Source organism: Hevea brasiliensis, chromosome 12 (genome assembly GCF_030052815.1).
Source record: "Hevea brasiliensis isolate MT/VB/25A 57/8 chromosome 12, ASM3005281v1, whole genome shotgun sequence".
Classification (NCBI taxonomy): Eukaryota; Viridiplantae; Streptophyta; class Magnoliopsida; order Malpighiales; family Euphorbiaceae; genus Hevea; species Hevea brasiliensis.
The window spans coordinates 39,095,249-39,108,887 of NC_079504.1; the positions used below are offsets into that span (position 1 = coordinate 39,095,249).

Genomic DNA, 13,639 nt, shown 5'->3' on the forward strand with positions numbered 1-13,639 from the left:
ATATTTTAATAGTTTAAACTTTATTTATTTTATAAAAATATTTTATAAAGGAAAAATATTTTTAATATAAGAAAATATTTTCATATTATTTCATTGTATATATTAAATTAATAATATATATTTACAAGTGTTCAAATTGTCAGTCCAAAAATTACTTACCCCTCTAAAAAGAGATTCTTTTTTTTTCACTTAATTTTACTCTTAACTACAAAAATATTTTTTATTAACTATTTTTTTTAATATTTTAAATGTTAAAAAATATTAAAAAAAATCCTTTAAAAAAATTCATTTCTCTTAAAAATAGCATAATTTTTCTTTTGACTAATAAAAATTTTCTGTTAATCATTTTTCTCACTAGAAAAATGTAAAAAATATATTTCAAAAAAATATTTTTTATGAAACTAAGAGAACCTAAAATTATAAAATTTTGAATTTAAATCTTAATTCTGACTCAGTAAAACAAATAATTATAATAATAAAACTCATATCCCGCAGCTCAGATATTGAATTTAATAGAAAGCACAACTACTTCAACAAATCAAAGTGACTATTTCAACCCTAAAAGAGGGAAATTATGATTTCAGCTTAGGAAAATCAACTGTGAATCCAAATCTCAACCATGAAGTCAGCTTGAAAAATCAAGAAAGAGATGAATTATCATGAGTTCTCAAAATCTAAAATAGAAAATGGTTTCTTTGAAATGCTCAACTAATTTTAGCTTTGTTTTACTATTTCTGCAAAACCAGTAAAGAAAATGTTATAATGTTACAGATTTAAACTCAACCACTGACTCTTCCCATCCAAAATTGGGTACCCTCATGGACCTCTACCCTGTAAACTAACATAGCCTAGATACAAAATTTCCTGAAAAAAATTATAAATAAGAATCACTGCTATGGATAGCTATTTCATCTCAAATCATAAAAACAACTGATGCCTCAGTACAATTAAAACTGAGAATTGCTTAGAAAAGTGACCATGCATCTAGCGCTTTGAAACAATTTGTCCATTCTCTGCCAAACTTCGCATTGAGTTTCTAAAAGCTTACCAGCCTTATCGTGAAATTTTGATTGGCTGCGTATCGTTTCACCATGTATCTGAACACACAAACAAGCAAGGTGTCAGTAGTTGAATAGCTTCTCAGACCAGTAAAAACCACCAAAAATTCAAGAGATAAACTCAATTTTCTTTTCTTCAATTCATGCATACAACATAAACACAACAACAAATTCTAGGATGGAAGTTAAAGGAATTTTCTCAAGTTTTTGAATCCTACAAAAAGTTTGCTTCAGCATTGTTTTGGTTTTAACTAACAAATGAGAAAATAATTCTCTCTCCCAAATAAGGGGGGAAGGAAAATTGCAAATACAATAATAGGATGAAAGCCATACCTTCAAAAACAATCTAATAACAGCTTGTACGAACTCAAAATTGTTTCTGCAAGCTATCTCATGAATGAAATAATCAAGCAGCAGCTCAATTGAAATAAACTCAGCTCTCTTTTCAAGCTCTTGCTGATCATCCTCATCTATTATCTGCAGCATTCGAAGTTCCATATCCAAAGTTGATGGAGACAAACCTTTCATATAATCAGTAAATGCAGAAACTGCAAAACATAAAATTGTTAGATTACCAGGAATTCCCATATAAACCAATCATCAAAGAAATTTTATCTAACTCATAAATGAAAATGGTATACAGAAAGGATTGGGAGGCACACAATTTTTCATCTTGGCAGAGGACTGAAGAATTTGCAAAAACTGAGATGATGGCCTGTCTAGTTTTCTTTGATTGTTCTCGAGTTCATCAGTTTTTGTATCTTTCTCCTCATTCATTGGCTCACTAGGTTTAAATAATACTTCTCCAGAAAGAGATGAAATTGAAGGCAAGAAGAATGGAGCATTTACAGGCTTCTTAGGAGGCTCAACTGGTTTGTTGCGCACCTGAAATTCATTGATTTAAGATTGAGAATTTCAAGATTTTCGTGAAAAAATTAAAAACAACAAAAACAAACACAGGATCCAAGAATTTTTTTTTTTTAAATTAAAGAAAATAACCAGATATACAAACAACTATATTAAATACATTCATGGTTAAGGGAAAAGAAGGACCTTTATAATGTCTAAGTTGATCAAGCCCTGCCATTGGCTTTTTGGCAACAATGAGAGAGTTACAAGTTCCGGGATTTGCTGACTGAAAGTTGGCAAAACAGAAGCTTCATCATGTTGTGGGCGCTTCGCAATAGGCTCAACAGAGTCCTGAAATTGAGAACCTTCCATTGAAGAGACAGATGGCAATTTGACACTCACAACTTCTTTCCCACTTGCATATGAATCAACAACTGAAGCCCCAGAGAACATTGACTGATTAACCCTGAAAAATTCCCGGGTATGATTCTTGAGTTCTGTTTTTTGGTATCTTTTCCTTTTAAATAACAAATAAAAAACAGAAGCAATATTTATAATAAAATGTGATCAAAATCTAAAGAACATAAGCAATATTTACAATAAATGTGATACCAAGTGGGGTGCATCAGGAGTGTATGCTATAAGGATCAACATGCAAAAGTTAGCAGACACAAGAGAAAAAAACCATTGCAGATTGAAAACTTCAAAGCAGTCACTTTGATATTAGATTATCATTTGAATGCAAAAATCAAGGTTACATCCATAACCTCTCTTAAGATCTTCCATGCAGCCCTTTGGAGAATCTTTAAAAGAATAGCTCCCAAATTATGGCAAGCAGCTCTATGTTGATAAAACCAAAGATGAGACAAAATTATGGACTTACCATAAATAGACACCGTTTTGATCAACATGAGCAGTTGCTAATATATCTAAATTTGGTGATAGAGACAATGCTGTAATAGGCACATCAACACGTATTGCATCTATTTGCCTGGCTAAGATCACATCCCAAATTCTAAGAGTCCCATCCATACTGGAGGACAAAAGCCATTTCCCATCCTCACTGAAAGATAAATCTGTAGCACGGTCGGTGTGACCTTCAAATTTGCGAACCATTCTCAATGCCTCAACATCAAACAAACGGATAACCAAATCATCAGCCACAGTAGCCAAAAGACCTGCGAAATTATGAAAAAAACAATTTTATTAGAATATTGGGACCAAGGGAAGGTGTCTTATAGAGTGTGTTAGAACAAAAGAGGGTATCTATTAGATACATACAAGTGTTGAAAGATATTTATGAGGGAGCACCTACTATTGTGCGCACAGTGGGAGGGGACACGAGATTTTCCGATCTCAATTGGATTACACCAAGGATCAGCTATAAGCCCTTATCTTTTTACATTAGTTTTAGATGAATTGACAAAACATATACAAGAGAGTATTCCTTTGTGCATGATATTTGCGGATGATATTGTTCTGATAAATGAGACGCGAGAAGGAGTCAATAGAAAGCTAGAGCTTTGGAGAAGTACTCTAGAGTCGAAGGGCTTTAAGTTAAATAGAACGAAGATAAAATACATGCATTGCAAGTTCAGTGAAGGCCAAACTGGTGATAGGGAATGAGTTAGTTTGGATGGAGTGGTACTGTCCCAAAGTAATCACTTTAAATATCTCGGCTCAGTCCTTCAAGTAGATGGGGGATGTGAGGAGGATGTTAGTCATAGAATTAAAGCCGGATGGTTGAAGTGGAAATGTGCCACGGGAGTTTTATGTGATCACAAGATTCCCAATAAGTGATCACAAGATTCCCAATAAGTTGAAAGGAAAATTTTACCGTACAGTCATACGACCGGCTATGTTATATGGTAGTGAGTATTGGACACTGAAGGAGTCGTATGCATCTAAGATAAGAGTTGCGGAGATGAGAATGTTAAGGTGGATGAGTGGTCATACTAGACTAGATAAAGTCCGTGATGAGAGTATTAGAGAAAAGGTAGGAGTGGTGCCAATTGAGAATAAGTTGAGAGAAGGGAGATTGAGGTGGTTTGGTCATGTGAAGCATAGATATACGGAGGCTCCAATTAGACAAGTAGAGTACATTAAGTTAGAGAATAGAAAGAAAAAAATGAGTAGACCTAAATTGACTTGAAGGAGAGTAGTACAACATGACCTAGAAGCATTACACATTTCTGAGGATTTAACCCAAAATTGTTTAGAGTGGAGAAAGCGAATCCATATAGCCGACCCCAAATTTTTTGAGATAAAGGCTTAGTTGAGTTGAGTTGAGTATTGGGACCAGGGGAGAGAGAGATGGCATGAGCATTTGCGTAAAGAAGAAAACATAACTAAAATATTTCACTAGGGTGGCGAAAAAAAGAGTACTACCATTGAGACGATGATGAACAATCTTAACCAGAGAACAACCAACTTCCCATCTGGATTGTAGTTCACGTCCTTTGAAATCCCAAACCTGCATAGAAAGTTTAATATGAAATGAAACTTTCCACCAAAGCATACAAACAAGGCACTATGAGCAATGACAGTTTCAGATGAGTAGAGAACATATCTAAAAGATCTCAACAATAATAAAAATGGGCTTCCACCTGCACCATGCATGTTGGCCCATCATATAGACCATCTTACCACGACAAAAAGGAACTTTAATTGATTATGTTGAACCTTTTATACCAATCAAATTTCTATACAACCATTATATTGGGTGGGACCACAATACCCTCTCAAGTTCAATGATTCATGACTACCATTACATTTCTGAATTTCCATGTAATTTCACTGTTCATCGATTATGTGCAGATTAGAGATGCAGCAAATAAAGCAGAAAAGGCAAGAGCTCTAGAACTAGCATACTAGAAAATAATTTGCAGCAAATAAAGCAGAAAAGGCAAGAGCTCTAGAACTAGCATACTAGAAAATAATTTGCAGCAAATAAAGCAGAACTAGCCATAGTTAGCTCCATCCCTTCCTTCTTGAGCTAGCTGCAAATTATTTCAATTGTTGCTCTAAAAACACCCATTGATAGGTACAAGGCATACTCCGATCACATTGCAGTTACACACACACACACACACACACACACAAACACAATAAATTACTTGCCAAGTCAAGTGGCATCTTAGATTTCTTCGATTATTGCAAAACTTTCAATTGATTCAATTGTTTAAATTGATTTAGCGCATTGAATTTTTAAAGCTAAATTAATTATTACAGTTTGAGTGTAACTATCTTTTTTATTATTATTACTTTGAGCAGATTGAGTTTCTCCATATATCTTAATTGATTATGTATGTTTAATTGTTTACTTATTATTATTATTAATGGTTGGTATTACTTAGGAAGTGTTTGAATAAATGCAAACTTTTATGTTTTAATTTTCTTAATTGAAAGTAAAAGATATATATATATATATACACAGATGCAAGAATTATAAATTTGTTCATACAAATTACGGAAGCATTTTTGTAACTTGGAGGAATTTTTTTTTTTTTTTAATTTTGTTTGTGCTTACTACTAACTCTGAAAATTCTAGTTTTATGAAGATCATTATTTGTTGCTGACATCATAATATGCTTATGATTATTATTTGCTGCAAAGTTTGTCATCTTATGAAAATTATTGTGCCTTCAAATAACTTGATCATAACAAAATTCAAAATAAACTATTGTGAAACCAGGGCCAACATCTAGTATATCTGCACTGCTCATTTCCAAAAAGGGGTGTGCACAAATATTTGCGGACACCCAAAGAGCAAGTCAAAGGGACATTATGGTAAGCAACAAATTGTACGTCTTGGCAGATGAAAGTGATGCATTTACTAGGGAGAGCTTTTTAAGGAGAAGTAACTTCTTAAAAGTTAAATCCAACAGAGAACATACTACACTAACAAAATTACTCCCAGTTCACCAATATAGCAGGCTAGTAGCTGAAATTGGTTATATGGGTAGGTCAGTTACACAAAATCATAAAATATACTGGAATATGTACTAACCTTTACATCTCCATGGTATCCTGCACTTATCATCAGGGTATTTGTTGAATCACAAGCAACTCCAACCACTTCCCCCTCATGGGCACAGCTTCTTCTTTCTGACACATCTAGGTAACTGCCTCGGCTGATCCCTGATTGAAGATTGAACCTCTCTATCCAACCACCTGCTGTCCCTAGTACAGCAAAATTGCCGCATGCACTAATGGCACAGGCCTGGGCAGAATAAAAAGTTCAACCAAAAAATGCGCATTGTATAAAATACAAAACATAGGATTTAAACTTTTCAAATTTCAATTTTGGATTGGAGCGAATATTGGCAATAGAGAAATGTGTAAAAAATATTTACAAATACATTTTATGCCACTGTCTATTTCATTTAGCACATAAAGGGTCTCTATCTTACAAAAATTAGATATAAGAAATTTGTATTGAAAATCAAAACAAGTCGGTCCCTAATCACATTTGCTATAAAGCAATAGAAAAGGGCTGAATACATCCTACTAAAATCAAACCAAAGAACTGATCAAACTAATAAATAGGTTGTGGCACTAACCTTAACAGGTGTTGGATTTTCTGGGCAAGGCTTCAGGATATGCTCTCCAAGAACAAAATTCTGAAGCCTCCATACATACGCCTGTGCAGTATCCATATGACATGTAACCACATTGCACCAATCCCGCTCCCTAATTTCAGCTGAAATTGATATTTGACAAACACGAATGGAAATATTCAAAATATTATACTAAGATACACAACACATACATAACAAAAGAAAAATTAAATAAAAGGTGATTGACCAATAAAGACAAATGAAATATTCCTCTACTCTCTTATGATGAAATTGTTGCCCATTTCTCAGATTCACAATAATGATAATGATTCAAATTAATTTAAAAAAAATTCAAATGGTTAATTAAAGTAAAGCATTGTCAACTACTTCAAAGTCTACAGTGCAAAACAACATATGTTGCTTTTAGGAGTTAAAGCACAAAACTATATGTTTTCTTTGGTTTGTGGAATGTAATAGAGTGGGAGAGTAATAACTATTCCATGGTCAAGGAATAGCTATTCTTCAAATACGTGAGAATTATGTTTTCTACACATTTGAAAAATATCTGTTCTGTTATAATAGCTGTGTTTCAAATTTCAGAAAAAAGTTGAGATTGTGATATAGTTATTCCATGGAATAATTATTGCACATTTAAAATTTGAACTAAAGATAACTATTCAACGTGGAATAGCTTTTATATTCCCATCCTATTTCATGCACCAAATGAAGATTCAGCGTTGTCTTTCTATTGAGTCCAAAATACTCGAGTGAAAATGACTGATGATAGTTCATTGGATGACAAGTTGTGAACAAATACTTGTACAAAAAAATAAGCACTTCAAACATGAAGATAGAAGCAATTTTGCATAATGACCACAGTAGCATAATATATAACCCTTAGCCCAAAATACAGAAAATAGAGATCCTACTATAAGATAATAAGACATCCATGTTCTAAGACCATGAACTGAAAAGGACTATGAATCATTGCAGAAGGTCCTAGATAAAGATCATACCACAATCAAATGCAATAACAGGCTTCAATTTCAACTCTTCTTCCTGCAAATCAGCCAAAAAGAAAATTAAATACAGTATTTAACGGTTCCATACAAAATAACACTTCAAACAAAGAAAATTATTGGCCATAAGCACAGAAATAGAAATACAAAGTATCATCTTGTAGGAAATTTTATACAAGTTTCATGAAAAGTGTATTAATAGATTTTAAGAAGTCATTATATGGACTGGTGCACATGTCTAAGTAATGGTAAATGCCCACAGATCTACAGATCCAACACCTATAATATAAGAATATGAAACAATTTGTAAGTCAGAGAAAGTAAATATACATGTAACCAAAATTGCACAAATACACATTGCATTTTGCTAACCAAAATTGCACAAATACACATTGCATTTTGCTACTACAAAGTGAAACATACTGGCCTTTAACTTGATCTTACCTTCACTCTCAGTTTCTTGGCGCGCTTAGATACATGCCGCTGGGAAAGCTCTCGACTTTGCTGATCCTGGTGGTGACATTAAATATACAGGAATGACTAAATAATAAATACAGGAGAGAACGGAGAAGAAAATGCTAACAAACAAGCTAAGCACAAGCAAACACATCCAAATGGAACATATACACCTGTGAAAATTGTCCATTTTCCATCTTCACACAGAATAGAGATATTCACAATGGATAAAAGATCTGAATTAGAGTATTACAGAAGAGATGGTAATAGGTAAACGATTTTCACTCTATCATTTTCATTTTCTCAGTCAACATATAAAACTTAAGGGCTAATTTAGTATCAGTGTTTTTGGTTTTTTGGTCATGTGAGTGTGAGCGTGCGTGTGTGTATTTAAAAGGGGGGAAAATGTTGCTATAAGTGAAAACCATAAAAATTGGTTCTTGCTTCATGAACTCATCAATCACAGATGCAGCGTTTACTATTAGATAACAGCAGCCACAAATCAAACATAGTATAGATAACAAATGCTCCGAGTGTTTTTGATGTAGAACATCTACCTTGATAAACAATTATGCAGGAAAAAGGGAAGAAGAAAAGAATAGAAGCAGATGTATGAGAGAAAGTAACATAGAAGAGGAGAACCAAAAAGGAAAATTTGAAAATTCTTTCCATTGTCATTTTCAAAATTTAGCCTAATGCTCACAAAAACTTAAGGCAATATAAAGACACAAAAGGAATCTCCTAAAGCAAAATCCCAAATAACATAAAATCACAAAATAGAAAAGAAAAATCAACAAAATGAAATCCTGAGCAGAGGCTCAGCATCTTCATCAACTGTACTGAAATCAAGGTTGTAAAGATTTCATTTTTCCCTTTCACATTCATACATTCATAGAAATGTATATTTGTGTTCCACTGCAGCCACACAATGATTAGGGAATAAAAAATAACCAATATTACTTTTCACAAATTGATCGCTGAATTTATTGGGGCAAAATTATAAAGGGGAAACAGCAAAGTCAAGTTGAACTTTAATAAGTATTTATAAAATGAAAATATCCAGAAGGCACAAAAAAGTTCAATTGAAAGTTGGCCAATACCAAACCTGGATGATGGAGAAAAGACGGAAGGCACGATCCTGACCAGCAGATAGAATGTGTCTCCCATTTGCATAGAACCTGTCAAACCATAGAAGGATTTGTTATGAAACTGCAAAGAAATTTCCACATAAAATTCTTTTTAAATAAGATATGGAATGATATAGATCTAGAAGACAACCTTTCTTCTAACAAAGTGGAAGTGATATGAATTGCATGCAAAAATTTGGTAGACAGTACTGAACAAGATGACAACCAATTTGATGGTCATGAAAAAAGAATATCTAAGAAGGAGCAGCCAAAAGAACAAGGTACTAATCCAATAAAAATCTATTCCAAACAAAAGGTGGCAGGAGACCAATTACAGAAAGTTGACAAACATAAATTCCAAAAACTAAAATCTAAAGTGGATTAGCATTACTACCTTATGCAATGGGGAGGAGCACTGTGTCCACTTCGAAAGCGCAATAGGCGAGGATCTCCATCACTTGTGTCAAAAATCCACATCTAACAAGGAAGCCAGGAGAAAAAAATCATAAATTATGTATATGTTAAAATCACAAGATAAGAAAGTTTTCCTCATGAAGCAAATTTACATACATTAGGAAGAAAACTCAATTGTTCTATTATATGTTTAGCATCAAATATAAGATCCTGTCTCTAAAGTCTTACAAGAATCATGTTGGACTTTTTTACCAGAATTTTCTGCACAAAAGTTAGTAAACAACACAACCCCACTCCACCTGGTTAAGAGTGTAGAGTTAATCCAAAACAAGATAAAGAAGGAAAGTTAGCTAACACAATTGACAAAATGAAGAAAAAAGAATAAGTGAAACGCAATTTTATTTTATACTTTTTTAAGTGAAAGAGCTTTTGAGAGGACAAGAATCGAAGTGCTCAAGAATATAAAAACCCTACTGTCTCAACTCTCAATCAAGCTTGAAATTATAATTCTGCAAATATGCTTGCAGAAACCAATGTCAAATAAATACCATTGCCTCTGTGTTCACTCTCTCTCTCTCTCTCTCTCTCTCTCTCTCTCTCTCTCTCCCTCTCTCTAGATAGCGGAAAAAATTCTTTTTTAAAGTATTCCCATCAACAAATTCAAATTCAATTATTGCCGCTCCGTAGGCAACAGTACCACTTCCTACTCTCTCTCTCTCTCTCTCTCTCTCTCTCTCAACATTCAAAGCCACAATTACAAAATCCCTTCTCTCCTACATCAAACTTCTGAAATTCATTGTTTAGATAGAAAGCTGCCTTCTTAAATCAAATGGCATAAAAGAAACTCCCTGGAAGAGATCTAGCAAAGACAGGTTTAGGCCATTGGCTCAAGATAAAGAGCTACTGCAACTAAACAGAGTCATTGAGGATATCTATGTGGGCATTCTGGGATTGGACCTCACAAAAACAGTGCTAACCGAAATTGGTCATACCAATTGAATAGCAAAGTCTAACAGATCAAGGGTAGAACAAAATTTTGGTTAGCATGCTACATCTCAGAATTTTTTTTCACTAGTCTTACTTGGGTTAGCATACTTCTTCCTAATGATATGTCAACGTGACCTATCAAAATTCAAGTAACATCTTTTGAAATCTACAATACAAAGAGGAAGATCGAAGAACTGCACAAGGGCAAATTTCTTATTCTGATGGCATTTTTCTAAAATCCACAAACTCAAATAATAGAAAGAAGAATTGAATTAACAATATGCAGATGTAGATCAGTACATACATTACATCAACAATCACTTCATTCATATAGCAAAATTTGATTTCTCCTTACTTTAATTGAGTTGTCTGCTGATGCACTCATCAACACAGGCTCATTAGCAAAAAAGTGCAATGAAATTATTGAATTATCATGAGCCTCTCTTATGACTGATTGGAGCCTTCTTTTCTCAAGATTCCATATGCTAATGACACCAGATGAACCTCCAGATGCTAGAAGGGGCTGTCCATCTAAAAGATGAGAATTGGTAAGCATTATCATAAATTCATACAAGCCCCAACAATAACAAATTGCCAAGTTAATTCTTTAGTGAGCATAAAAACCAAAAGGAGTTAATGCCCAATCAAAGTAGTATATGAGTAAATAATAATAATTATTACCTCCACAATTACAGAACTTTTCAAAAAATAAAAAATGGAAGACATTCCTTGAAACAAAAGAACAAAAACAAAGGGCATAGTCCTGACACAAAGTGAGATAAAATATTAAAAAAAATGCCGATAAATCATTTTAGTAGTTGTTAAAGTTACTTTGAGACTCATTTGGCATTCGTCCATAGGATAAGGGTACAACCAGAATATGAATTAAATACTGAAAAATAGATGCAAATTTGAAAAATAACCCAGTCAAGCTCCTAGGTACATACTCATGTTTGAAATTGATACTCCCAGTCAAGTAAATCCAATTCTTTCTGTACAATAGTTTAGCTTATAATTTTTCTGTAGCAAATATAACTTGGTTTTGACTGCCCACAAAAGATTGGATGTTCCATTAGTAGAAAGCTTATATATATTCAACAACAATGTTCTACACTTATAAATGTAAATCACAGGCTCTGAGAAATTAATTACCAGTACTAAAACACAAGGCAGTTACTGCGCCTCTTGTAGCATGAGAAAATGTAACCAACTCTTCATCACAGCGAATGTTATGTACATGAATCTTCCCGTCAGCACAGCCAATTGCAATAACATCAAGTGCAGGTGACGAGACACAACTGGTAATAGAGGAATTCCATCCCTTGAACTCGTAAAGCTTTTTCTTAGTGCTGATGTTCCAAAGCTGTAAAGTACCCTCCTGGCTCCCAAGAACAACCTGCTTCCATTACAAGATTCACTCATTGAGGATTACACAATTAAATTTTAAAAAATAAAAATATCAGAAAAGCTAAGACAAAATCACCTTGTTTAGATAAGTATCTGGGTGCATTAAGCAGGTGGGTGTAAATTTATTGTCTAGCATGATGTGTCCAATTGGTGCAAGATTTTCCTCAAGTCCTTTAAAACCCCAAATGAACATATTACCATCAACATCTACACTTAGGATGTGATCACCAAACAGTAACAACAAATTAACTTTAGCACTATGCCTACTCCAAGTTGCTACCTGCAAAAGAGCAACAATGTAAACAAAAGCAATCGCTTTCAGGACATTCTTTTTTCACTTTTTGGCCAAATTAGACTACCTGTTGAGTACGCTTAAAAACGGCTATGTGGTTTCCGTAGGCAGCAAAGGTGAAATCACGATAGGAAGCAAAAGCACGAATCTTTTTAGGAAGCTGTGGACTAACAAGCACCAAATTCAGCTTGGCACAGTTGTAAACCTGAAAAGCTTTGCCTACGCTCACTGTGACAAAGGTTTCAGTGCCTAGTCGCTGGACGGAGAAGGGTACACTGCTTGTTATGCATCCAATTACTCTGTAGGGTTCAAATATCCCCATATCTCTACAGAAAACCACCACCACCACCACCAATTGAATGATGCAACTGTTGTAGTATGTTGTTCGCCAAACCGAAAGGAGGAAGAGATGACAAAGGTTGGATCGCCTGGAAGTGGTGTGAAGGAGGAGAGGCAGGGATTTGCTTCAGTAGAGCAGGAGGAGAGGCAGGGAATGAAAGAAAAGGAACTAACACCGGGTTTTAGGCAAGACAAAATAACGAAGGAAGGCAGGGTTTCTTTCATAAGTTCAACAAATGATGTCGTTTTGATGAGGGGGTTTTTTTTTTTTAACGAGTTTTTTTGAACCGTTGGGTTTTAGGCTATGGTTCAGGCCATGACAGATTCACCGGAACAGAAATCATCAATTGATATAAATGCAATTTCCAAACAAAAGCAAAATCAAAATAAACCACAACGTTTTTGCCAAAAAAAGAATAATGAAACAAAAATAGAAGCAAAAGCAAATTCAACCGTAAAACACAATGAAGCGGAAAAATTCACTAACTAAAAAGATATTTATCATTAATTGTGAATTAATATATAAAATATACAAATTACAAGTTATATCATAAGGCATACTACTAAAAAAGTCAACTAAATCAGTGTTCTTTGTTCTAGTTAGGCTAAGAGGGATGAGTCAATTAGTTTATGGGTAGAAACTACACCCAAATCTGTTTTTAATTAAAGTTGATTTTATTGAATTTATATTTATGCATCATGAGAATCTATTTTCAATATATGCTGCATATTAATAATATATTAGTATATTTCAAGTAGCATTCACATGTTGCAACAGGAATTGCATTGTGCGTGTGGTAGTTTATGGATAATATGTTAAATGAGATGTTCAGTGTTCTCTTGACATCCAAGTCATACGTCTCTGACATTCACCAAAAGTTTAGTTAAGAGAAGTCCAGTCGACGCTTCGGGTTTCATTGACTATAAAATGTTATCATTGCTGATTCATTCTCCAAGAACTGTAGCATTACTATATTCTTCTTGGAAAATAGCCTTCTAAGAGTTTCCCGCACTTGCTTTGGAGAACCAACATCACAAACTTGATCGATGAATGCTAATTGATGCCCTCACAGCAAACAAAGCCTTTCCACATTTGATTTTCCATTTCTTTTCGTGGTTCAGCATTATTAGG

At 33.9% G+C, this 13,639-nt stretch overlaps 1 protein-coding gene across 1 annotated transcript; it reads right to left on the reverse strand.

The window, feature by feature from the left end:
- Positions 1-630: 630 nt before the first annotated feature.
- Positions 631-12,737, reverse strand: LOC131171425 (uncharacterized). The gene is made up of 16 exons (XM_058131516.1): positions 12,236-12,737; positions 11,953-12,156; positions 11,622-11,865; positions 10,825-11,000; positions 9,463-9,545; positions 9,047-9,119; positions 7,930-7,995; positions 7,483-7,525; positions 6,470-6,609; positions 5,917-6,129; positions 4,296-4,380; positions 2,791-3,085; positions 2,112-2,373; positions 1,721-1,943; positions 1,392-1,606; positions 631-1,097 (listed from the first exon to the last, which is right to left on the reverse strand). The coding sequence occupies exons 1-16, from the start codon at positions 12,488-12,490 to the stop codon at positions 948-950; spliced, it is 2,727 nt and encodes a 908-aa protein (XP_057987499.1). The 5' UTR covers positions 12,491-12,737; the 3' UTR covers positions 631-947.
- Positions 12,738-13,639: the final 902 nt, after the last annotated feature.